Source organism: Vidua macroura, chromosome Z (genome assembly GCF_024509145.1).
Source record: "Vidua macroura isolate BioBank_ID:100142 chromosome Z, ASM2450914v1, whole genome shotgun sequence".
Taxonomy (NCBI): Eukaryota; Metazoa; Chordata; class Aves; order Passeriformes; family Viduidae; genus Vidua; species Vidua macroura.
Window position 1 is genome coordinate 54,839,528 of NC_071611.1, and position 27,957 is coordinate 54,867,484.

Consider the following 27,957-nt stretch of genomic DNA (forward strand, 5'->3'; position numbering starts at 1 on the left):
AGTAATTTTGTAACACTACAATTTTTAAGTACTGCAAAAAAAGCTAACTGTGCACCAGGAGATTTGTTTGCATTCCTATTATTCAGCTTGGCATTGTTGATGGGCAGCAGCTGCTTATGCTTTTGGAATATGTGCCATTAATATACCACTGGTTTAAACCTAGCTCAATTCACCAAAACTACAATCTTCAGTAAAGGCATGTAGCACATCATTGAGCAATTAAATTATTTAGTCAATCCAGTGGTTAAGCTTGGGTCAGCTTTAAAGGGTAAATTTCATTGCTGGGATACATTCTTGGCTATGAATGAATGCATGAATAATCTGTCTTTGAACCTTAAGATGCACAATAGACACAATAACTCTTGAGTTGAACTCTTGAGAGTGGGCTGATGTATGGGCAGCTGTTGAAAGTGCTCCTAGTCAAATTATTTTTTAATCTGTGAAGTAGAAACCTGTAGTATATTAATTACTGTATACCATTCCAGTGGTAGACAGAAAAAAACTGTTCAAGTTTTTACTATGAGTTTTTAATTTATAAATTAAAGATTAAAAGGAAAAAGTAATGATTTTGACATGGTACATTGCCATAAAATGAAAATCACTTGTCAGGGCTCCAGCAGACAAATAGCTGAAGGCATTCTTGACCCCAGCTGCTCAGCCAGTTGATCTGTGTAAGTTGCCTCCTGTTTAGCAGAGGCAGCAGTGGGGATTGTGCATGCTCCCAGTGCCAGCAAGTTCACAGACCTGCGTAAGCCAGTGCTAGTTTAATTTACATTAATGCTGTGGTTGCAGGTGACCAAGGAGCTGACACACATTTATTTCTATCTTCCCTGTTTCAAGGTCCATAGCCTCAAGAAGAGGGCAGGCACTGATGTACAGGAGGGTGTAGCCAAGATTCCTTACGCCAAGATTTGGCCACATTGGTCTGCTGGAGGGCACCATTTGCTGGAAGGGTCAAGAGGTCACTTTTGTGACCAGCAGTAGTGACTTGGCATGGCACCTTTTCAATGCTGGGGAGGACTGAAATCTCCTTGTCTCAGTACCCCTTTCTGAACTATGGTGTCTACATTACACAGTGCTTACAGGGTTTACTGATTGTTGTAAGGCGTTCTGAGTTATTAAAATTGTGTCATGGAAGTTGGGGTTTTTTTGGGAGTTCTGAGAATTAGTTACAGAAGGAGCAGTTTGATTTTATTTTCTTTCAGCTAACAGGCCAAACAGATGGGGAAGCAGACCTGGAGTGGTTTTGCTGGCTGGCTGCCACAGTTCTGTAAATTTTGATTTGTATGGATATGTAACAGTTTTATTTTCCCCTTTTTAGAAAATGTATGCCTGTAAGTCTTTGAGAAATTAATCACTGGCTTCCTGTGAAATGTGCACTTGTAAAATGTTGTAGCAGTGTGCCATGCAGACCCTGTGTTGTGTCAATTAGGAAATGTGACATCAGCAAACTCCATAGACTGTTAAAGGCTAAAGCACTTTTCAAAGCATCGTTCATTCACAGCTCTCCAGAGAAAGAATTAAAAAATGACAGAAATTTGAACTGCAGTTCAGTACAATTTTATTGTTTTTCTTTGGCATTCAAAAGGCACAGGGCTTGTAATTCTGCCCAAATGAGAATTTTAATACCATTTGACCTTGCACTGTTTTGTATTTGAAATTAACAAGACATTCATATTTTCAAAATATGTAGTAATAACCAAGTGTGAATTGATCAAAACTTGGATATCCTAAATTTAAAAGTTGCAAGGGAGAAAGAAGAAATGTTTCACCTTTGGTCTGTCCCTCACCACTTCATGCTATTTTTGGCACCTCCTCACCAGAAGAATCTGCAAGCAAAAGTTATTAAAGCTTTTATTAACTGTGGTATTGATGATGATGTATCCACTAATTACACACTAAGAGGGCTACATTTAACAGTAAAAACTGCTAGAAATTTAAGCACATGTCAGACAGCCTGGGTCATAGTCTTTATTTTTTTGTTGCTTTTCCTCTGGAAATTTTAACTGAGTTCTTTACTGCTCACTCGGCATTTGGATCCTTGAGATCAAAAGGCCTTTCCTTCAAAGAGTTTCACGTTGTTTTTTAAATGGTAATTGGATCTAAACTCAGTTCAACTGTGAGTATTTTAACTACGGTAGACTTAGGATTTTCATTATTTTCAGTTCTGTGCTTCTAATGGAGGAGGTGATTTGGGCAATGACAAAGATTAATTGCATATTTGGAAGCTAGTTGCTAGTGACAAGAGTTTAGGAAGTCACATAGACTATTGAGCAATATGTGCTCCATAATGAATGATTTTGCTGCTCTAATAATTTTTCCCTTCTTTACTGGTGACTTTTGCATCTAGAGTAGCTCCTTACTGACATATTCATATTTCTGTACAGAGTGGACAGTGAAGTATACATAAATTATGGGATTTTTTAAACTATTTGCAAGCAAACCTTTGGTTTAATACAGCACACTTTCAAGAAAATGTCATGGCCATGAAGTGCTTAGCTTCAAAAGGGTAGTGCCTGAAGACTAGCAAGCTTTGGTGTATACCTTCTACTGTAATCTTCAGTACTTTCTGGTGAAGAAAAAATTATTTTTACATCACGTCTTTGGGAGACAGAGCCAGTATTTTGCTTTAATCCCTACTCTTCACTGAACTGGACTTCAGTTCCTCTCTTGTGAAGTCTTACCACCTTCAGCTGTCAGTGCGATGAAGCAGCATGAAAATTGCTATCATTGTTATCCAGGAAAGACACTTTCCCAAGGGAACATATTGCAATATGATATCACTGTCATCATAGTGAGTAAAGTACTACTGAAGAACATGATGAGACACAACTGTATTTCCTGTACTTGGTGATTTGGTTTTCATTTTTCTCTGGGGAAAACCCAAAATACCCTCAGGTATAAATACTGTTAAAGTGACTAAACTGTATTCAGGATTAAAATGTCCTTGTGCTAAACATTACACAAGAACCTACAAACCTGAGTCAGAGAAACAGATAGCTGAATGTGACAGCTTTCAAAATGCCACAGTACAATTTCCATGTGTAAAGGAAAGAGGCATCTGCAGAGTCAACAGAGGGGTCTTTGTATTGGTGCTATAGCACCAAGGACTGCGTTAAAAACCTCTGGTGTTCTCTAATAATATTAGATGTACCTTCCCATTGACAAGCTCATTTTCTTTAGACCACCCAGCATGACATCGAACTTGCAGCCCTGCAGTCTCTTTCCTACCCTCCCCCAAATGTATGATGCATGTGTATTCATGTTTTTTGCTTTCTGCTCACGGAGATATCCAGCTGGGAAAATATAGTGTGTACAATACTTTCTGCCTTCAACTGACATTTCTCATAAATTGCAACAGAAACACTGCTATCAGCAGCTAAATAGCAGGTATAATACAGCTCTACATAGCGAGACTCAGCAGGACACAGAAACTATGGTTACCAAATTTCCAAAGAGAAAGGGTTGGGAGGCAGAGTTTTTATATAAGAATAACTGGGGAAGGGGAATGAGAAACATTTAAAATGGATTCATTGAAAGCTGCCTTAAAAAAAAAAAAAAAAAGCTTATAGGAGCTGACTCAGTGGCTTCACATTCACTTTTTGCTGAATTGTTGTTTTAGAAGACCTCACAAGAGTTTCTATTATAAGCAATGCAAAACAGTCTTTCCTAGTTGGTCCTTAAAAACACCCCTATCCTCCACACATATTCCTTTAAATACTTTTTGGTAAATATGTAATACTTAACTGCTGCTGTAGTATGAAGTTTATGGCAGAATGCCTGGGTCAGCCACAGTGCATTTATCATTTGATGGAAATAGACTAGTAAATATCATTATGTTCCTAATCACAGGATTTAATAAGTTTCATTTTGCCCTCAGCTCTATTCAAACTCAAGTCTTGACTGGAAAAGGCTCGAAAACAATCTCACTGCAGAGGCTGGAAAATATATCACAGTATTTATTGGCATAGGATTTTTTAGGTTTTTTTCATGTATGGGTTTTCTGTTGTTTTGGGAGTTTTTTAGTTGGTTTGGAGAGGATATAATGCTGGATGAGATCTTGTTTATCACAGGTTGGTCTGTTCTTTGTGACTATGGTAGTAGAAAGGACAGGAAACAGTGATCTTAAGTTGTGGCAAGGGAGATTCAAGTGAAATATTAGAAAAGCATGTCTAACACCAAAGAGAATGAGGCTGTGGATTAGGTTGTCTGGCAGCTTGTGGAGTCTTCCATTAAATAAAAACCTTTTTCAAGATATATGCTGATACTGCTTCAGAAGTAGGAGCAGCATGGACTGGTCAACTCCTGAATTCCTCTTTGCTCTTAGTCCAGTTCTGAGAACAAGATACTTTTGGGTCTAGTTTTCGTTTTGGGTTTTTGTTTTATTGTATTGGTTTGGTTTGGGTTTTTTTTGCTTCTCACATGGAGATTTCCCAGGAAATTAGGACATGATGTGTCACCTTCCTCCTTTCTTTTTCCCCTTAGATTAAAAATTAGTTGAACATTAGTGAATATTTTTAAAAGGACATAAAAGGAAATTGTTCTGCCTAAACAAGGACTACATATAAATTATAGCAGACAGCTATTAATCAAGGGCTCATGGGAACCAAATATGAAACAGAGTACAAGTCTCTTATGGACAGTCTAATGGAGACCAACTGTTCACTCCATACAGCTAGAGGAAGAATAAGGAAAGAGTGCAGATACTCTTTACTAGGAAGTTAACCCTGTGCTTGTCTTCAGCTTTAATTTTTCATACCAGTATCTAGCTGGAAAATACCTCATCATTTTGAAGAATGCTTCTCCAGTAACCTTTGTGTTTTGCAACACGATCTTTCAAAAGTGTCTTAGGAGGAGTGAGGGAAGGCAGTGTTGTAAACATAGTACAGCATATTGAGATACAAGAATGCCATCAAGTCTGAGGGAGGCACTAAATAACACTCATCTTCCTTCTGTGAGGACAGCTATTGGTTTCAGTTTGGAGAGTAATGAGGATATACTGCTCTTCTTCAGTTTATCAAACTATTTTCAATGGAATGTTTTCTAGCAGTAAATCTTCATTAGCATTTTTGTTTGTTTCTTCTAGGGGTATTGGTTGTATGCTGAGTTTTGCTTGGAGAGAACCAAAAAACCCAATTCTTCAAGGTCTCAAAGACATGGCCAGATCTATTTTATTTATGCCATCCATAAAACAGTTAGCAGACAGTCTTCAAGAGACAGAGTTTCACTCTTAGTCTTCCCACTTTTCTCCTTCTTCCTGCCATTCAGTGGTAATAGTATTTAAGGTTTTCCTAGTTTTGTGTTGTTTTCCTTGTAGTTGATTTCCCTGTGACAGAGAAAGAGCATTAGTGGGCCAGATCTTCTCTTGAAATGGAAAATGTAAACTCCCTCCCTCCAAATTATTATAATTTTGAAATTAAGGGACTCTCAGACAAAGATATGGGAGTAGGAATAACAGTTATTAGAAAAAAATAAAAATAAAAATAAAAATAAAAATAAAAATGCAGTAATGCAAAGCAACATTGACCAAGTCAGAAAACGACCTGACATCCTGTGGATCAGGGTGTTGGTAGTAGTCCAATTGAAATGGTGGCTGCAGTCCTCCTGGAGTAGCAGGTGTGGTTCTGTTGGAGCAGTGATCCTGTAGAAGCGTGTAGTCTTCCTTTGAAGATCCAGTGGTGGTGTAGAGGGGCCTGGTCTTCCTCTGGGAATCCAGTGGCAAAAGGCTGACTGTGGTGTTCCAGAGCTCAGATTATATCCAGGTAGGAATGCTTGGCTTCTCCCTCTGGGCGGAGCATCTCACAGTGGGATGCTGTAATTTTATCAGTCATGCAGTGACACTCAATGGCCCATTAACAGAAGATATTTCCTGGAGGGAGGATTGGTTGTGGAAGAGATAAAGAAAACTGCCCAATTAACAGAGGATACCTGCCCCATCTCTAACTGATGGTAATAGAATACACACTCCCAGCCACATCTTGCATTGCAGCCTTAGACAACCACTAATGTTCTCTTTGATTCATCCTTCATTTGGTCTTTTTCCAAACTCTTCCCTTACACTCCAGAAATTTTATGAAATCTAAATATATCATATTAATTTCTCAGTTGCTCAGTCATATAGTTTTGTCAAAGAGCAGTCATTATCCATTTCATTATCTAACCATGAATCTCCTTGGCAGTAAGCAACTAGCTTACAAATGTTTTAAGTTTCTTTCTGTCCAGTGTCTCTAAACGAAAGAGGATGTTATCTCACAGACATCAAGAGAAAGCTTCATACTTTTCTAATCGTGTAGGCAGATAATTTACTAATCTCCTATTGGAAAGACCTTTAAGAAAAAAAATCTTTAACAAATAAGTACATACCTTTTGGTTGTGCCTGCTACATTCTCTAGGCAGGACAGGTGAAATGTAGAGTCAGAAAAGTAAGTTTAAAGTTGTTTAGAATCGAGACACAGTTTCATCCTTTGTGTGTCTATGATCCTTATGATCATTGTGAACCTCTGAAATCCAGATAAATTTGGAAGATTCTTTATGAAATGCCTTTGCTTTCAAACACAAAGACTGAAATTGGCTTAGACCTTACTAGAAGTATTCTTCCTTGACTGTCATGTGATGGTTAAATATTGGAGAGAATAAATTATCTTTTTACTCTCTGAGTGTTTCTGACAGCCTTCTGTAGAGTACAGCCTCCTATCCTTGGAGGTCTATGGTCTCATTTTCAGCAATTCCCAAAGATACTGGGAATGGGTATATTAAACCCCTTAAGAAAGACATATCAGAGAAAAAAAAAGGTCTAAATTTTTCTAAAACACTGGCTGTTGACTTGTGAAATTTAAAAGTACTTGAAATAAACACAGTGGATATAATTTTACTTGGAATAATTTCTGAACTACCTTAGTCTAGCTACTGAAATAATAATTTTACAGTCTTCTGGTTTAAGGATGTTTTGCTTCCAGTTGCCAGTTTTTCAAGTTTACCAGATTTGCCTTCTGTCTTTTTTTTGTCTGAAGTACAGTCAAGTCTTTGGACCAATCTATAGGTGATTAAAAATAGTAAAAAAATTCAGAATGAGTACATGAAACTTTTTGAAAGGAATAGTTTTTAAATTGTTATTTATGAAATACAGATTTTTTCATGAGCATGGTTATATCTTCAGGATCCTATCATAGTAAACAGCATACATATAGTCCTTATGAACTCTTTGGTCAAGTTTACATTTCTAATGGAACAAATGCAGATTCTGATGTTCTTAGAAATAATTCTTAGTTACTTGGCAATTTTATCAAGGGGAAAAAAAGGGCCTTTTCAGAGGACAGAAGCTCAAAGTAATACAACCTCGCAAATCTTACAGGAAAGTTAGAATGCATCTGTTGGGCAACAGAGAAGCTTTGCCCTAGAGGTTTTTCAATGGAATTCTCCTGTTTTAAAAACATTTAAAAATGAAGGGTAAAGGTAACAGCTTTCTACCAGCCTACTAATCCTCAGCTGGAAAAAGATCACAAAAACTTGATGTGCATTTCTTTTGGTGTAGCTCTTGTGTGTCCTCCAGCCTTCTTCCTTGGAATCTGATTCAGTTCACCAAGCAGTCTTTTTATCTGTCTGTCCCCAAAAGGTTTCCTACTGAAAAGCAAATGTTTCTGATTGTGCATGGGCCTATGCAAAATGAAATAAGGCTTCTCAAAAGTAAGATCCTAAGTGGATTTGGGCTGTTTCTAATATGATTGATGAAGGGAAAAAGACAAACCCTCTACAAATGTATTCCATGAACACATTAAAATTCTAGCGTTTGGGTTTTTTTAAAGTAGTCTGGTAGCCATTTTATGTAGTTTCAGATCTTTGTTAACAAGAATATATCAGTTTCTGTTATTAAATCTGCAGTCTTCAAATCTTCACTGGTGTCCCTTGTTTCAAAGGCAAGTTTCTTCCTTCCTTAGAGTTTTCTTAGATAATTGTAATTTTCTTTCACAAAATGACATTTATTTTCAACAGAACTGGAAAAGTCTTCCAGGAGAAAACATCCCTTTACCAGTGGACACCAGTCCTATTTTGTTCAGCTCCCAAAAGAGGCAAAAGACATCTATATTCTTGTGTCCCTGAACAGTTGAAATGTGTGACCTTACATTGATCTCTAGTACTCTTCTCTGTCTCTGTCACAGGTGAAAGTCTGTGACAAGAAATGAAGCCTCTAAGCAATTATTTTAATAAAATACTCAAAGATCATTGAGAGAACCTCTGAACACAGTGAAACTGTGAGGAAAAGGTGCCACAACCTTGGCTGCCTTCTGGGTGAGGAGAGAAGCTTCTGCTAGAGATTTGAAAAAGGCAGCCAACTGTCATTCCTTTCACACTTTCCTGAAGTGTTACAAACTTCTTGTTGTGGCATCTGTTGTTACTGCATTTGGTTGTCTACTGCTCAGAGATGCAGTTCATCAACAGGGAGCTCATGGGTGGAGACATATGGAGGTCTGACTTTTTTTTTCCCCATTGCCACCCTTCCTTTGTCAGTGCTTTTTTTTTTTTTTTTTACCTGATGAAATGCTCTGAATCTGAGAGATTTTACTTTATCCTTTCTTTTAAGAGCCTTAATCTGCTGGTGAATATTGTACAGGAAGCATAAGAGAACAAAAAGCAAGTACAGTATCAGTTTTTGCTGATTACTTTTGTTGTTTCAGATGGTCATCTTCATAAAATTATAGAATATGCTGAGTTGGAAGGGACCCACAAGGATCATCAAGTCCAACTCCTAGCCTTATGCAGGACATCCCAAGAGTAACACCACATGCCGGAGAGCATTGTCCAAATATTTCTTGAACTCTGTCAGGCTTGGTGCTCTGACCTCCTCCCTGGGGAGCCTCTTCCAGTGCCCAACCACCCTGTGGGTGAATTAACTTTTTTCTAGTACTGAACTTAAACCTCCCCTGAAACAACTTCAGGCCACTCCATCATGTTCTGTCACTGCTCACCAGAGAGGAAAGATCAGTGACTGCCCCTCCTCTTCCCCTCAGGAGGAAGCTGTAACTTCAGTGAGGTCTCCCCTCAGTCTTCTCCAGGCTGAACAAACCAAGTGACCTCAGCCCCTCCTCACACGGCTTCACCCCAAGGCCCTTCACCATCCTCATGGCCCTCCTCTGGACACTCTCTAACAGCTCAATGTCTTTTTGGTGTTGTGGCACCCAGAACTGCCCCCAGCACTCGAGGTGAAGCTGCACCAGTGCAGAGCAGAGCAGGACAATCCTGTCCCTTGCCTGGCTGGTGATGCTGTGCCTGATGCACCCCAGGACATGGGGGCCCTCTTGGCTGCCACAGCACTGCTTACTCATATTCACCTTGTCATTGACCAGGAATCCCAGACACAGGGCCCTTCCTGCACTTATTTCTTCTGTCCAGCCTCTCATTCCCCAGTCTGTCTGTACATCCAGGGTTGTTCCGTCTCAGATGCAGAATCCGGCACTTTCCCTTGTTAAACTTTTTATGGTGGGTGATTACCAATCTCTTCAGGCAACCTTGTCTCCTGAAATATAAGAATCCTCTTCATAAGGTGGGTAGGTGAGTTGAAAGATACTAACTATATAAATAGTGTGGATAGCCAAGAGCAGAAGAGCAGTCTTACCATGCAATTATCTCCCAGCCGGTAGGAGGGTGAATTTCTATCCCAGTGAACTCCCACAATCTCTAGGGGTACAGAAAAAAAAAAAACATTGACTAAATGTATTTATGAAACCACATTCACAGGTTAGGACTGAGGGAGGTAGATTTTATAAGGATTTGACACATCACACTGGCATTTTATGAAAGAGGAGGTCCATTTGAGATATGCAGATTATTCCATGTAGTAAATGATGGCATCATTTCCCTTGCTTCCATCCTGACAGAAACCATTAGCTGTAGTGGATTAGCTGCTGTCTGAGTGGAAGTTGTTCTGACAAAGACAATCATGTAAGAAGTGAGCTGTAGTTTTATATTAGGAGAGAGATCAGAAAACTAATGCATCAGAGTATTTGAAGAGAAAGAATAAAACATTCCCAGAAGCCTTGTTTTTGTGGCCTGTCAGAAGCAGCTTTCTTCGTGTGGCCAGAAAGAACATAAATGACAATAAAGCATGGAGTGAGGAGTTGTACTTAATCTGACTAAATGCTGTACATAAAGTCTTTATCAGTCTTTTCTGCTCCTGCTGTTACAGACTTATATTTTAAGGCATTCAGTTAATTTCCCCCTCCCTCTTGCTACTAGGCAGGGGTTGCAAACATTCAAATTTGTTGATATTTTCAGTATCATAAATAGAGGTATTTCCCCTCCCCCCATCAGTTATACTGCATTACTAAGCACTCACAAAGTAGTGGTGATCGAGTTTACAAGCACTGTCATCACAAAGATAGGAAATGAAATTGTTTTTTGCCAAAATTTATGAAGAAGTAGCAGGTGAGGCATGGAAATCAGAATTAGGCCCTTGGGGCTTTTGGTCAGTGTATAGTGTGCTCTCCAGCACAAATCTACATAACAGAATGAAGTTCTCTGTGTTCGAGAAGAGATCTGTTTTCTGTTAGAAAAGGCTGCACTTCAGAGAACTTTTTAACGATATAATGTATTAACTTGATGCACCATGTTTAAGAATCTGTGGTTTGGGATTTTTAATTTAGCAACAACAGTTTTTTCTACCTGGTTGGTTTTATGATAAGCAGTGAAGTATCATGAAAGAGGTACTGAATTATAAGAAAACCAGTCTGAGCGGCAACAAATGTGCCAATGTCAAAAAATATTTATCAGCATTTCCAAAAATTTATCACATTTCCAAAAATTTTTCAGCATCCTCATTAGATCTGCTGCTATGTTTATTGAAGCATTTGAACTATGTTTTCCTGCTCATTTAGGGAGGACTGTTCAATCATATGTTGTGGCAAACATATTCAGGATTGTCTTTCACTTAAGCTGTATTATTCATTAACAGTTTTAAGCTGCCCTAATGCATGCAGAACTTACACAGCTTTATTTGTGTCCTTCAATATAGACATGTCCATATTTGAAATGGAAGCTTAATGATCTGTGACTATCTGAAAAATGAAAACGTATAGGCAGAGCCCTTGAAACGTAACCCATTTTTTTTCTCTTATTTTTACAATAATGATTGTACAAGATGGGATTTGCATCTCTGAGCAATGAATTAAATACTTCCAAATCTCCTTGAAATCAATCTTGTGTGTTCATGCATGCAGATTGAAAACCATGACTTTGAGATTTACGTTCTGTGAATAAAATTTACGTTCCCTGAAAAGCAAAGACGGCTGTCATTTCATGCTTCCTAAACTTCATTGTCTATTTCACTTCAGCAGAAGCCCCATGCTCCTGCGCACAGTCTTGAGGAACAGCTTTCTGCTCTGTCGATTTGTTTTATAAAAGCCCTGTTTTCTTTATTGCATTTACCTATTACATCTGTAAAATTTGTTTAAGCTGTGACAAATTTCTCTTTTGGGCCCAGAGTATGAATGAAGAACGGCCATGAGGCTGTTGGTAAAAGATTTGTTGGCTATGATTGTTCATTAAATGGTAAGGGTCTGTAGATGAGGCTAGCTGTCTAAAGCTGCTCTGAGTAGGTGGGTTATGGGCTATATTTAGTGAATATACATCATCAGGGAAATAAATGTGCTTCAGCAGCCTTTTGTTTTGTTCAGCTAAAATGGGTGTTGATTTTGGAAAGCTCAGCAAAATCACTGTCATTTTTCCAAATTAGATATCATTCAGAGTGCCCATGAAAAACAGCATTTAGCTTAAATATAGCAGCATTAGTTGTCAGCTTTGTAAGTTGACGAGAATAGCATTACATTTATTTCCCTTAAAAAAAAATGATCAAGCCTAACACAGTGCTTAGAGTGAGAGCTAATTGACAGCACTGTAAATAAGAATCATTGCACACTACAAGACCTGTACAGTCCCAGGTGCTGCAGTGCTTACCCTTTCACACTGCTTGGCTGGTTTTTTTTTAGTCACGTTTTATGTCCCTGTAGGGACAAGAAATTTAACGTCAGTACTATTTAAAAGAAAGGAAATAAAAGAACATTTGTAAAGATAAAAACTTGAGTTACTAATATTGTGACTGTTCCACCATGTCTACATAAATAAATTGAAAGGCCCGCTGTATTTTTGCTTTTTATTATGCTATTCCAGCACCACCAGTGCTTACTGTTCTGTATTCAGATGTCCACCAAAATAACTGTGAAACTTCATTTTCACCACAATCTGAAAACAAGCTACTTGATGAACTGTGAATTATGAGTTCTTCTCATTCTTCAGGGCGTAAATATGCTTTCAGCTGAAAGCCAGGGAGGGAGTGGAATCCTTCCTTTGAAACAATCTTTTAGTCTGTACTTGATCTCCTCTGGTTTTGTATGAAAAGCCACATTGGACTGAATGACAGCTGAAAAGGCAAGCTGCTGTGTCAGAGGATTTAGCAGAAGGAAACTGCTGTTCTTTCAGCTAGCACCTTCCCAGAAAGCTCTCTGGGTCTTATACCAGTTCAGTGCACTTGTGAAGTCGGAGCACTAAAAATATGTGGATGAAACAGTTTAATTGAAAATATGTCTCACTGCCTTAGTATTGGTGTTCAGGTTTAAGAAAGTAAATAATTCTTCACTTATGGCTACCAATTTCTTGTCTGTAATTTAAAATGAGATGATCCTTTCCTAAAAGCTGAAGTTACAATGGCAGAATCATCTAAGGCTACAGCTAAGTTAATTTAAATTAGTTCTGAAAGTGTTTTTCCATTTCGAGCACAATGTGATATTGATCTTGAAATACTATAGGGTGACTAAAGAAGAAAATATCCATTTGTCCACAGTTAGCATAGCACAACTCCACTAGGGATATTTTTAATCAAATCTGTTATGGTCACTGGTTTTCTAACACACAATATTAATGTTAATACACAATATTAGTGTTAATACACTATATTATGGTACATGACAACATATGTATGACAATTCTGTGTGACTGAAAGGTTATTCTTATTGGTGTGCATAGAATTATCTTCCAAAATCTTTCTTATTATGTAAAGATAACAATTCTGTCTGTTTCAGTGTTCCACCTTTCTTTCATATAAGTTTGAGTCTAAGGACTGATCTTAGTTACCTATGATTATTAGCAATTAGGAATGTGTTGCTTTCAAGAAAAAGCCTTTGGGGCCATTGTTGTACAGCTCAGAGTCAATAAAATCTGAGCTGCTCATAATAGCTTTTCTTTCTCATTGAAGCCTTGGACTTGCTCTAACTTCATCAGGGCAGAGGAAGAAAAGAATAATGTGAACAATAGGAGCCCTGGAGTTTGACTTAGGCCTAATGTGAGGAGGCTGTAAAAGCTGTCAGGGAGCTTGATTGATTGGCTCTTGGGCTGCAGTCCTCAGTGCAAGCAATAATGTTCCTGCCTCTTGTGAGAGGGCTGGATGTGTCACCTGGGGTCAGAGCTTATCATCCTCAGGGGCCAACATTTCAGATGAAGCCAAAGTACAGTCAATAATTTATACAGAAATTTGTGTATAGGTTCTGGAGTAAAGCAAGCTTTATCTTGAAACTGTCTGACCAAAGAAGTAATTAAGTCATGTCTGAAAGTCCAGTCCTTCCCCCTCTCTCCCCTACCCTTTAGTGAGATTTTTAGCTGATTATATTAGGTTTCCTAGCATCCTAATTTTTTGCCTACATTTTATGCAACACTGGTCTGTCTTCAGTGTCTAAATAGTTTTGTTTCTAAACCTATGAGAGTCAAAGGTTGGTCAGTTCCAGTGCATGAAAAAGGCAAGAGAAGCTGTAGTAGAGGCATACATCACAGAAGGCCAGGGTAAACTAGCCAGGCTGTTATTAATAAGTGGAGAAACTGGGACAGCATGCACAAAGGATACTTACAGAAAAATTGTTGAACCAAGACAAGAGACATTTCATTTTGACAAGAGAAGGAAAGTCTCACAGAAAGTATACTCATTTCTAGTGGGTACACATTTTGCTGGTAGCTTTCCTTTGCATTGCATCAGTATTGTCGAGCACCTAGAGTAAGCTATCTGGTTAACTAGATGTTTTACTAGTTAACCCACTTGGAAGATAATTCAAAACATACGAAAGAAAATCATGGTGAACTTCTCTGCAGAATTTTGACACCACTGAAGTAGGTTAGCTGACAAGTAGCTCACTTTTGTTCTGTCCCAGCAAAATTACTACTTCACTTCAGTAGATGCTAACAAAAGCCCTTTTACCTTACTTCTGCTCAAGGAGAACACTATTAGTCACAGTTCATTAGGCTTGTTTACAAAACTGAACTGGTATCTCAAGTGTATAACTGAAACACTTCTGACTGCTGGGGGCATCTTTTCCACCACAAAATTGCAAGAATTTTAAGAATTTAGCTTTTCAAATCTAGAAGGTGAAGTTTCAAGCATAATTTGGTTTATAATCTGTTAGCTATAGTAACAAAAGACCTTAAAATTAGGTTATACCAAATCCTAAACCGTAGCAATTATGTAGGAAGAAGAGCCCCAGATCTGTAAGGTTTTTTTTAATTTGTTCTTTATTATACAGAGGAAAAATAGGAGTGCTGGGCCTGGCCACACCAAACTGATACCTTTTTGGTGCATCAGTGGGAAAGAGTTAGAAGAAAGAGAATTCATAATTCACACTTGCAGTTTTCACAGAACTCCTGTGTACACCCAATGCTTAACTATACACCACTTTCATCTTTATGTATTTTGCCATGAGGTTTCTTGGTGGCATATTACTATATTAAGATCTTAACAGAGTTTATGTCCCTGTGAGTCCCACAAACTAAATGAAAGTATTTGTCTCCTGTTAGCTGTTGCAAGAAAACCTGAGGGAGTTCTCCAGATGAAATCCCAGATGTTTTTATTTCCCTCCCCTTTGTCTTGGATGTGTCTGTTGTAGGTGTTTACTTACCCTTTTCCCAGGCTGAAGGCAATGAAGTCTTCATGAAATCAGTGAAGCTTAAAACAGAGAGAAAGATGTAAAATGCAGTTCAGTAGATTTCAATGTTTTCAGCTACTGCTTTAAATTGCTGTTTTAAATTCTAGTGAGTGGAATAATGGAGAAGGTATCATGTCTACTAACTGTAGTTGGCCTTTGTAAAGAATGGCTTGTTAGGAGGCTTTATGATTTACTGAGGCCCACAGCTGGCTGCCAGCAGAGCTACAGGAGTGTGTTCTCTCTTGGGCCTGGAAGCTAGAGATGAAAAGGATCCAAAGCTGGCACAAAAGCAAATAAATGCGTTGACTTTAAATAAAGGATCATAATTTATAAGGAGCTCTGCTTCTCAGTCCCAGTGAGGTACATGGATCAGCAGCAGCTCTTTGAGGTTGAGTAGAATTGTCTGTCTGGCTTAACTGTAATTCTGGTATCTGCAGCCTACAGATGTGGAAGAATTTTCATGGTTTGGGGATTGGAATTGTTTCTTTGTTCATGCTGTTTCTTTTCCATAAATTGTCTCTCTTCTGTCTTCCATTTCTTTATGTTTCTTTGGCTAGTCTACTGTTTGATAAATAATTGTACCAATGTTTGCACCTAGCAGCTCTTTATCATGATGTACAGCTTTGGGAAACAAATCACCAAAGACACCTGAAGGTTTATAGGTGCATTTTGGCACCTGTTACTTGCTTGGGATTTGCTCATCAAGTTCCTACAGTAGCAGAGTTCAGAGCTGGAAGACAAACTTCTATTGAGATGCCCTAATATTTGCCTTAGGAAGAAGAAAAAAAAAAAAAGTCTGAGCTCCTTAAGAGGTTTTGGGGGTTTTGTCAGATTTTTTTTAATAGATATACACACATGCATACACACATAAATTTATACCAGCTTCCCTATTTCTGCAGCTGTTTCTCAACAGTCTGCTGATGAAAACAGTATTTCTGTGGTTTGGTGTCTGAGAAGAAGAATGCAAATGAGACAGATAATTCTTAAAAGGAACTTCTGAATGCTTGTCTGGGTGAGAAAAAATTGGTTTGGTTTTCCCTTTTTTTGGCCCTACTTCTTGCACTGAAACAATAGCTTTTTCCCCCATGCTCCAAACTTGTTTTGCTTTGCTACTTACTTGCTCTTGAGGGAGAAAGAGTTTGGGAGAGAAGTAAGTAGCTGAAGAATTCCTGTAATTAATATAAAGTGCAGGAAGCAAGTGTGACAGATTAGTTGAAAAGCCCTGTATTCTGTTGCTTATCTCAAGTGACATATGGTCCTGGAGTAAGAGCAAAGGCAGTGGATTGTGGGGCTTCTTTTTCTTTTGCTCTACAGGAAGTCAGAAGAGTGTCCATGTGTTCAACAGCCCAGCAACATAGGAGCTGAAATAACACTCCTTGAGAAGTGAGTGGGAAACTCAGGGGATTACAGAACAGCATTTCCTTCTTCTAAAATTGAGACTGTGACACTTTTCAGTGTCAGGCTATGTGAATCACAGTTATGATTACTGAAGTAAAAAAGAAAAAAAAATTGCTAGAAACAGAATACTTTATTTCAGAAACAGATACAGTTTTCTTCAGAACATACAAATGTTAAATGATTTTCAAATTGCATTTTTAGTATCAGCAGAAATAAAGTAAGACTACAGTTTTATTCTCAAGCTGCAGTGAAACAGTGAAGTTGTTCAGTTACTCTGGCCAAAGAAAAGGTAAGGGCTGCACAAAAACTAGCTGTTTAGTTGTACTCCAGAGGTCAGAAGCTTATGGTTAGTTTATAATAACATTAATTGCACATTTTCTTGTAAGCGCTGCAGTCATGTGGTTCTGACATTCAAGAGGTGTAACAGCAGTTTGTCCAAAAGTTTTCCTAATCCTGCCAAATTCTAATAATTTTGATAAAAATCTGGCAGGAGAAAATTATGTGGGTTGCTGTGGCTTCATAGTTTTCAAAATCACCACTCTAAGTAGCTCATATTTTAGTAGAACTGTTTAGTTGTTGATAAATCAACAAGCCATTTGGGACCCAATCTGATGTAATTTCTGGGGTATTACCCAGTTTTCATTGAGACTTTTATTGTTCTTTTAATGAGTGTGAAATTTAGCCTTATATTTGATTAGGACCATTCATTTTTCTTTTGGCTTGCAATTTGTATTTAGATCTTGGTCACTTGGTTATTTGTTAGGCAGACCAGCTTTAGAAAAAATATATGCACTGAAAAAAAATGTAACAGTCATCATTATTACTAATCAGGGATATGAGCTCTTAGATTAGATGCTGTCCTGTCTTCCAGAACCAACCTCCCCCCTGCATTTCAGTCATAGCTTTGTCTGGAGAAACTGTCATTTCAGCTAACCTCAGCTACATGTCTTCCTAACACGCTGGGGTTTTTTTATACTAAAGCTGGAAAAGGGTAATATTGCTAGGGAGGCAGGAAAAAGAAATTAAACCAGAGCTTCTTTTAGCTGACCGTTCAACTGAATATTGACCAGCTGTCTTCATGAGAAAGAAATAGATGGTGGTGAATAAGCTAGAGTCTAGTTTTCCAAGAAGTTCAATGATTTCCCCAAATCAATTCAGCCCATGAGGCTTTCAGAACAAAGGATGTGGGAGACATGACAGTGATGGAAGTAGCTTGTGTTCTTTTGTGTATTAAGCACATGGGCTCATGGGGAAACAGGATTTCTTCAGTTATGTCAGTGTTTATTCTTTTTTATGCACTGGGAAAAACTTCTAGATTAAGAAAATTACAGTAATTATTAGGTGGGATTAAAAAGTTGTCTGCTTGATGGCCCAGCTCCATGTTTCCAAGAGCTACTCCTCACTGTATAATTGCTGCTTCTTTTTGGAATGAAAATGGGAGTATGTAATGCAAATCCAGGGAATAGGTTCTATAAAACAGCTATTTTTAAACTAAGGTGGTAGTTCCTATTTTCAATATTACCTTTATTTTACCAATGACTTCATAATGAAAAGAAAAGAATGGGTATGACATTCAAAGTATCCATGAAATGTAGGTTGTCACTACTCAGAACTTACTGGAAATCACATAGATGTGATCTTACTCTGTTAGGCTGCTGCAGAAGCTATTGTAGTTTGTAGCACAGCTTTAGCCACCAACAGGGCAACATTAACTAAAATAGCAGGGTTTAGCCTCTCAGGCCTCTAACCTTTAAACTTGCTATGTTTTCATAAAGTACAGAATACAGAATTAACACCACAGCTAAGCACCTCAGTGGTTTATGACTACACCAGCAGTATTTCATTATGCTTCTTTTCCTTGATGCTATCCAATCTTCTCATCTTCACTGCTGTACAGTATTTGTTCAGATAAAGTCCAGTGCCCAAGATGACTAATTGCAGATCTGTGCTCCAGATGGTCTGATTACAGATGTGGTTAAAGTGACTTTTCAAACATTCTCTGCTGCAACAGGGCTGTTAGGAAAAAAAAAAAAAAAAAAAAAAAAAAAAAAAAAAAAAAAAGCCCAAGAATCCCACCAGCAAACCAAAACAGAAAAAGCAAACCACCAGTCTTGCAATTTCAGGCCACCTGACAATCATTACATTCTCAGGCTGGCTGATGTTGATGCCTGTTACATGTGCACCTGCTGTAGATGTAGTTAAGTTCTTGTGCCATGCTAGATAGTGTGATTAAAGTAGTAAATAAACTGTATGTGTCCCAGATCAGCATTCAGTGTATAAGATGTGGCTTCATAGGTAGAGTGTTTACTGTTAATTTTAGATTACTTTCTGGATGGAATCAATCAATTTGCATTGCAAGTCTAATATAAAAATTGTTCTGTATTTTTTTATGCCTGGATGAATTGCAGGTGTATATGTGGATGTAGGATTGATGATGATGTGGCAGATATGGTGGTTGTGAGGCAAATGAGTTGTACTGGTTTTACTAAACCAGTGGCAACAAAAGAGCTTGAGATAATCCTAAGAATATAGATTTTCATTTTGAAGCTTTTTGCATTTCATATATTTTAGCTATTGTTAGAGATTGATGTCAAATAGATACATGTGGGACCAAAAAGAATTGCAGTGCCAGATGTGGAATAAAACGTGTTTAATTGATGGTGGTGGTATACTCATTGATGACAGATATGCTATGGTTTGACTGTCCCAGGCATGTCTGTATTATTTGTGCTTGGCACGGCAAGGACAAGAGGCAAATCAAATTTGACTTGCAAACATATTTGTGGATTCACTAATCATAAAGATACAAGGAATTGATTATGCTGTAGTGTTACAAGTAATACTTATAACAGTAATAAAGTAATGATGTGACACTTCTCTATATACCAAGGTTTGCATCTCAGCCTTGAAGAGCTACTATGCCACAGAGATTTTTGCTACAAGAATTTATCATATTAACCTTTTAAAGAAGTAATCTTACTAAAAGAAATCTGGAAAGTGTAGTACAGTTTAGAGATCTTCCTCTGGCATCAGGAAAAATAGTTTTAAAATTATACTCAGGATAGTAATGGTAATAGGCAGAACTGTTAATTTTGTAATTTTGACCACAAAGGATTCCACTTATGTTTAAGGCTAAGTGACTTATGTAACTCTTAAAATATACATGACTTGTCATACATACGTGATTTCTGATGACTGAAGAGTAGACAAATCATTCCTAGTTTTGAAAGATCATTTAAATATTCTTCAACAAATCAGTTACAGAAGTGTTCAGAAAGACTTTTTGCAGATCTGGTTTCTCTAGAATTTTACAAACACTTTTGGCCAGATTCTCTACTAAGAGCTAGGGAGCAGCTCCTTTTGCAAAAATGAAGGCTTACCCTGTCAGATAACTGGTCTGCTGAGTTCCCTGGTAAAATAATCAGTTTGCAGTAAACCAGGATTTTGTAGCATTTGCTGTGATCTAAACACAAAAGCAGCCTATGCTGTAAAAATTAAGTCAGGCTTTCCAATCTGATTAATTTCATAGCATCTACTTGTATTGGAATTTGAACGTGTTTGTTTTCTAAATTCAGTATTTTTAAAAGTTGGGGCCTGCATTTAAGGTAGTGATGTGATAATTTGATTCCTCACCACATGATCTCATTTTCAAAGTTTTGAATACAAACATAAACATTCTTGGCTTATGATCATTGCAGAAAACAGAGTCAAGAAAACCAAGAAATTAGTATTTGTTTTAGACTAGGTACTTAAGGATTTTTTGTCTTTAAATGAAGGAAGGTCTGCAAGAGTGTAGATGTGTCTGCTAAATGTGCAGTGCCAGAGTAATCCATGTGAACAATACCCTTACTAGGTACTGAAAATGCCTTTGATTGTGATGCTTTTATGTCAAAATAGCACATCTGCATTTCTTAGCAACAGGTTTAGTTACTTCATTTTCAGCTTGTGATGACATATTTCATTCTGTGAGAAATCGTTAACAGTAAACAGCAAATTTTGGTTCTGGCCTTTGATATGCACTCACTGAAAAGGAGGAAGAAGGGACAGGGGAAGAAGAGATACATCATATCCAGAGAACTCATAAAAAGTGAGTTTTTTGCTGTAGGTTTCTGAAATTATTTTCTTACATACTACTTTTGTGATATTTGACCTTTCATTCCATAATAAAGTTCAAATACAAATTGTCACAGTTTTTTTGTACGTTACCTATCAGTAGTGCTTATATTTGGTGCTCCCATTGGCATGTGTTAAGTTTTTCCTGCCTGAAAATTTTTTGCCTTTAACATTGTGGTTATTATTATGATGAGTAGCAAAAAAGAGCTCATAATGGTACACAAACTGTGAAGGAAAACAGCAAAATACAGAATCTTGTCTTGTTCCTAAAAGGCTGACAATATTTGATGTTAAAGGAGGAGCTTCTATTGACAGAGATGGGCACCAGATGACATCCTGGGTGTACCACTGTCATACATTAAAGCTTTTGCATAGGATCCTGCCTTAGCTAATAATGGATTTTGGCAGAAGACCTACAGTTGGTGAACTGTAAAACTTATGGGTAACATTACCCATTTTTCTTACATTATAACACCATTTTGTAATTCCCACACATAAAACATTGTCTACTTACTGTGTCTACTCTTCAGTGACAAAGAGTAGCATGGGTGGTAACTTCAGAACTTTTAATTTTCATATTCTTTTTTTGCTTTAGTGTAGGATATATGACACTGAAGACTGCAGAAAATACTGCTAATTTAGGATATACTGTAACTGTGAATAGTTATATAGTTTGCAAATGGAATAATCAACCAAATTAAACCAAGAAATTTATATCTGCATTTTGGCGAGATAAGTTTTTCTCTACTACATCCAATTCTTGTGAACTATGCTCTGGTAATTGGTCAAACTCTTTAAGATGACACCCTTAGTTGCTCAAAGAAGCATTTGTGTTTAGTATATATTCACTGTTGTTTGATCCAACTTCACAATAACAGAATTGGATATTTGGCTAAGTTTCCTCCTGAATCAGAATCTTAGAGAGTCCAAATACCCTCAGGTACATTTCATTACAAGCACCTGATTTTTTTTCCCCATTCTTCTGTAAAGGGTATTTTAAAAAGTTTCGCCTCTTGGGCTTTTTTTTTTTAAGCTGAAAATGCATCTCTTGTTTCAGACAGTATGAAACCTGTGGGTTCCTCAGACTGTCTTTGCATTTTCTCTCTTGTTCAGGCAATGTTAAATAAGTTATTGCTACATTATATGTAGTCTGATGTAATAAGAACTCTCATTACAGGAACTTCTTATGATTTAACACAGCCTCTGAGAGGTTTGATCCTGTGTGTGATGTGTTCCTTCACAAGATGGAGGCGGTATGTGGGCACATACGTGCACAGAGAGGAGCTGGAATGACCCAGAGAAGGGCTAGTGCATCCCTGAGTGCATGGCAGTGTACTCAGAGGTGATACTGGGAGTGAGCTGGACACTGTTCTAGCATTGCCTCTGGCAGGCTCAGCAGAGGTTCTTGGTTTGACTTTGAACGCTGTGCCAGGACAAACAGTACACCCTGATTTAGAAGAATAATCCATTCTCTTCAGCATCAAGTACATTGTGTGGATTACCAACTCAGTCATCTCCATTTTCATTTTTTGGTGCTTTGGCCTAATAAGCCTCTCCAAGTCACTCATTTCCCTAGATCAGTCCTACCTCCCATGTTACTTATATTCTCCTCACCCATTTCTATGATAATCTTAAAAGAGTAAACGAGTTACCTTACCTGCCAGTTCTGTGGAGTCTTACGTGTGGCTGAGCAATGTGCTGTCCATTAGGGAAAGGAAATGTATTCCTTGACACAGCTAACACAGCATGGAGATGAATATTCTCTCCTACTTGCACAGGACCTTTGCTAAGCTTAACAAATTTAATGAGATTCTATATGTAGCAGATTTAAGGGAGGAACTTACTTGTGTTTGCTTTTGAAATACTGACTTTCTTACACTGGAAGGTCATTTAAATGTCTTTTTGGATTTATTGAAATACGTATTGATTTCAGAGGCTTTTATTATTTTCACTATTCTATGCTTGCCCTCTTTTCTGTCAATAAGTAACAAATTATGTTACTTATGTAACTTATGTTAACAAACCTATGTACCTAGGTCTGGTACATAAATGAATGAATAAAGTGCACGTATAGATAGGCAAGATTACAATTATCAAGGAAGATGGAGACATAAGTGAGAATAAAGCTTTATTAACACGTCCCCACAAAAAACCCAAAACAAACAAACCACCCCCCTCCCAAAAAAAATATCCAAACTCAAGAAATTCACACAAAGTAACAATTACTTTTTAAAAATAGTATAAAAGTGAACTAGCTGGGAAAGAATAAATGACAAAGATAGTTCTTCAGTAATATTCCATGGGATATCAGAGAGCTCTCTTTGCTTGGTACTTTTAGGAGACTGGACAAATGCTGGTATGTGGGCTGTGCTGCTTGCAGATAGATGGGCTGCATGGCATAATACAATTTACCAGTGGAAAATACTCATTATTTTCACTTAGAGCCTTACAGAGTCACAGATGACAAGCTGTTATAGTGGAAGAAAGGCATCAAGGCTGCCAGAGAAACACCTTTACAATCTCTTTTCTCTAGGCTGTGAATGGCAAGTGGGAGCATAGAGTTGCTCATTGTAAGAAACCCCATTTCCACCAACAGCTATTTCCTCTTGGATGTACTGGGTTGTTCTCCTCTTCCTCCTCCCTGGACCCCAGCACCTCCTGGCTGCATCCATGCCTAAGCAAGGGACAGCATAAAACAGCCTTGGTGTCTTTGCAGGCTGCCTAGTTCACAGAGGTCATAAAAATACAGCATGGCATTTTAACCCTGATCACAGAATCACAGAATCAGTTAGGTTGGGAAGGACATCTGAGATCATCGAGTCCTACCTATGACCCAACACCACCCTGTCAAGTAGACCATGGGACTAAGTGCCACATCAAGTCTCTCCTTAAACATCTTCACCGTGGTCCCTCTAGGACTTGACTGACACTGGCTGGAAGTGCAGTTTGCCTTTCATGCTTCAGACCAGTTCACTCCAGTGTGCAAAATTCCAGTTGCCTAATTGCAGTGAAAACCCCTATGGGGGATAAATTTCAAATCTGTTACAGAGAATTTTCAAGGAAATCCCTTCTTCCCTGGTACCTCTGCTAACAACATTTAAAATACTTCCCTGCTGCTAAAAGACCCCTAAGGAAATAAGCTGCTGCTTGAGTGTTAACTTCACGTCAATGCAGCAGACAGGGACGGTTTTAGTGCAAAATTAGAAATTGCATTTGTAAGACAAAGCAAAAAGATGGGCTGGAAACATTCTGGCACAATACCATAATCATATCTATTACAGAGACACTGCAGATAGAACAAGGGAAGTGTACAGGGAAAACAAGGCTGTCAGCTGCAAGCTGGTGTCTTCACACCTCTCATAAATTGGGAACATTCTGTATTGTGCCTTTGTTAGATAAAATGTATTTCTTATTTCAGTGTGTGTTCTAATGAGAGGAGATGTCTGGTTCAATAATACTACCTTCTGTTTATCTGCGGCAGTTAATGAATTAAAGAGGTCATTATGCTGGCTAGTCCATAAACATGATGATAAATTATGTGAAAGGCAACCTGAAAAAATTTGAATGACATCCCCCACATTTATTTCCTTGTTACTTACAATAACCTTATCATTCACAAATTTTACAAGGATAATTCAAATAAAACAAAATTAGAATTCTGCTTTAGGCGGGCAAATTTGCATTTAATACAGGTCGTAAATGGAAAAGCAATTAAATTACAGTAGATTTTTTGAAGGATTCCTCTTCCTATATAAATATATATTGTAATTACTCCTACCTTCACTGTGGTATGGTTGAAGTTTCATATCTAGCCCCTCACTTTCCACAGAGCCAAAAGCAAGGCAAAGAATACATTTTTTTCAAGCTATATCTGCTGAACAAAACTTGTAGTACATACATGTATATGTTTGTGTTTGGATATGAGTAATTTCAAGTAAATAGAAGCATCATTATCATATTGTTCAAAGCAAAGCAGATTATTCTTCTCAGTCACCTTCTGATTTAAACACTGTAACTGGTGCTTAGTTTATGCTGGCTGGCTGCCAAGTGAAAGCAATTATGTGCAATAATAGCAAAATTAAGAGGTGAGTGTTGCTGTTTTACAGCAGGACATGGCAAAACCCATTTCCTTCTGTCAGCTGTATCTTGATTACACACACTGTCACACAGGCAAGCTGTCTTACACACACACACATGCATGCACCCATTCTTGCTCTTTGTCGTTTGCAGTCTTTCCTGTGGGTTTTAAGTTGAGGTCACTGAAACCAGAAAAGAGGAAGAATATAGACCAGAATGTTTGAAAGCAAATGAGAGTAAACCTCTTACTTTGTGAGGGAAGGACAGGAAAAAAAAAAAGAAAAATACGAAAAAAAATAAAAGAGCAAAACAAAAAGCCTATCCCAATTATTGTTCTAACATGTGATAATACTTTGTTTTTCGCTCACTGACAGGTGTCCTGGTGGTAAATGTTACGTGGAGGAACAAGACTTACGTGGGAACACTGTTGGACTGCACAAAGCATGACTGGGCCCCTCCTAGGTAGGCAAACATTCTGAGTCTGTTTTTTCTCTGCTGTATTTTAACCCCTGGTCTCAGGCAAGAGACTGTACAGAGATTAATAAAGCACAGCTGGTTATAATTGAAAACATGCACAAGTGAAACGAGTAGTTCTCTCTTCCAGAGTGAAATGTGGGGTGGAAGCTCTTCTTTATTTTACTTCTGTATTTTTGAGAGGGAAGGGGAAATACATGGGATTCAGTCAGAGAGCAGTTAATTTCAAAATTAATTTCTTTTAAGTTAGGAAAATTTTTCGCTCCATTGTTCTAACCAGGTGGATACATCCTTACCATTTTTGTCCTTTTTTAAGGACTTTGCCTTTGACATTGTAACATTCTCATTTGTCAGAAGGACATCTTTGCTTTAACATGTGTGAAGGCTCTCTTACAGGACACGGTGGTGGCTTTTATTTTTTCAATTCAGGCTCCTGCTGATGAAATCTATTGTTTGTACAGGTTTTGTGAATCACCAACAAGTGACCTGGAAATGCGTGGAGGACGGGGCAGGGGAAAGCGGGCAAGATCCGCTGCAGCTGCAGCTGTACCTGGGAATGATGCGAGTTTTGCAGAGTCCAGAGGACTTCAGAATAAAAATCGAGGCGGTGCCAATGGGAAGGGGAGAAGGGGCAGCCTTAACTCAAGTGGGCGCAGAACACCCCCAAACTGTGCCATGGATGAAGTCAAAGCCAGCCCCTCGTCCACAAACAAGAGGAAAACAAAGCCTCCTATGGAGCTGGATTTGAACTCCAGTTCAGAGGACAATAAGTCTGGAAAACGCATTCGTACTAACTCTAGAAGCACTCCCACCACCCCACAGGGGAAACCCGAGACTACTTTTTTGGACCAAGGCTGCTCTTCCCCAGTGCTGATTGACTGTCCTCACCCCAACTGCAACAAGAAGTACAAGCACATTAATGGATTACGTTACCATCAGGCTCATGCACACTTAGACCCAGAAAACAAACTGGAGTTTGAGCCTGACAGTGAAGACAAAATTTCAGACTGTGAGGAAGCACTGAGTAATGTGGCACTTGAATGCAGTGAGCAAAGCACAAATTTGCCAGGTTTTGATCCACTAAAAGCACCGACCTCTCCTTCCTCCATTGCTACCCCAGGGACTCCCAAGGGAAAGAGGGAACTGACCAGCAATGGCCCTGGTTCAGTTATCAGTTCCAAAACTGGCAAGAATTCTGGCAAAAAGAAGGGTCTGAACAGTGAATTGAACAGCCTTCCAGTAATTTCTAACATGGCAGCCACACTGGATAATTGCTTAGTAGCAGATGGCAATTTGCAAACCGAAATGCCAAAATTGGAGGCTGAAGGGTTAATTGACAAGAAGAGTTTGGGTGATAAAGGCAAAAAATCGAACAATTGCAAAGTGGATAAAAACCTTTCCAAGATGAAAACAGCCAGACCCATTGCCCCAGCACCAGCACCAACTCCTCCCCATTTAATAGCTATACCTACTACAGCCTTTACAACCACCACTACAGGGACAATACCAGGACTGCCCTCTCTAACAACTACTATTGTTCAGGCTACACCAAAGAGCCCTCCACTGAAACCTATTCAACCAAAGCCCACAATTATGGGAGAGCCAAGCACTGTAAACCCAGCTCTCACATCACTCAAAGACAAAAAGAAAAAGGAGAAGCGCAAGCTGAAGGACAAAGAAAGCAAAGAGACTGGCAGCCCTAAGATGGATTCTAAGCTGGGGAAGCTGGAGGATTCAAAAGGGTCTGGAAAAGACTTATCTGGACATTTTTTAAAGGACCATCTAAACAAGAATGAAGTGCTAGCTAATGGACTGTCAGAATCTCAAGAGAGCAGGATGGCAAGTATTAAGGCTGAAGCTGATAAAGTTTACACATTCACAGACAATGCTCCCAGCCCTTCCATAGGGAGTGCCTCCAGGATGGAATGTAGCACTTTGGTGAATGGACAATCTGCCATGGCCCCACTGCATGTGTTGACACAGAATGGTGCAGACAGCATGGCCACTAAAACCAACAGCCCTGCTTACTCAGATATTTCTGATGCAGCTGATGATGGTGGCTCTGACAGCAGGTCAGAGGGCATGAGGTCAAAGGCCAGCTCTCCATCAGATATTATTTCTAATAAAGATGGTGTTGTAAAAGGACATTCTTCAACCACAGCACAATCAGCTCAAGCAAAAGATTCTCATTCTCCCTATTACCATGGCTACGATCCTTACTATTCCCCAAGTTACTTGCACTCTGGACAAGTCAGTGCCCCAGCAGCTGGGAACAGCAGTACCCCACAGGGTCTGAAGGTTAAAAAAGAGGCTGAGGAAGAGGCTGAAAAGAAAGAGAAGGCAGAATCTTCAGATGCCAAGAAAAGCGAAAGCACTTCCTCTAATTTGCAGCCGCAACATCAGTCAGTAATAACTCAAAGACACCCTGCACTTGCTCAGTCACTTTATTATGGACAGTATGCCTACGGGCTCTATATGGACCAAAAGTCCTTAATGGCCTCCAACCCTGCTTACAGGCAGCAGTATGAAAAATACTATGAGGACCAGAGACTAGCAGAACAGAAAATGGCACAAAGTGGGAGGGACTGTGAAAGGAAGAATGACCCCCCCTTAAAAGAGATTGGGAAGGATGACAACAAGCAGAAGAATATTCCATCTGCCACTATTTCAAAGCCCCCTTCAACTCTGGAGTCCAGCAAAAATAACACTAAAATAGGGTCATCAGTTCCTAACAAAGGTGAGGAGACAAGCAAATCACAGATCCTTTCCAATCACCAGCAGCAGCTTCAGTCTGACACTTTGAAAGCCAAACAAATGGAAAACCACCAGCTTATAAAGGAGGCTGTGGAGATGAAATCTGTTATGGACTCAATGAAGCAAACAGGAGTAGATCCAACCACAAGATTTAAACAGGTGAGATCACAGGAAATGGAACAAGAGTGTC

The 27,957-nt window shown here is 38.6% G+C and overlaps 1 protein-coding gene across 1 annotated transcript in view; it reads left to right on the top strand.

The window, feature by feature from the left end:
- ZNF608 (zinc finger protein 608) overlaps window positions 1-27,957 on the top strand; it is a 76,108-nt gene that overhangs the window by 42,901 nt on the left and 5,250 nt on the right. The window contains exons 3-4 of the mRNA XM_054003290.1: window positions 24,914-25,001; window positions 25,475-27,926. Of these exons, the coding sequence (XP_053859265.1) occupies window positions 24,914-25,001; window positions 25,475-27,926 (2,540 nt within the window). The remainder of the gene's footprint in view (window positions 1-24,913; window positions 25,002-25,474; window positions 27,927-27,957) is intronic.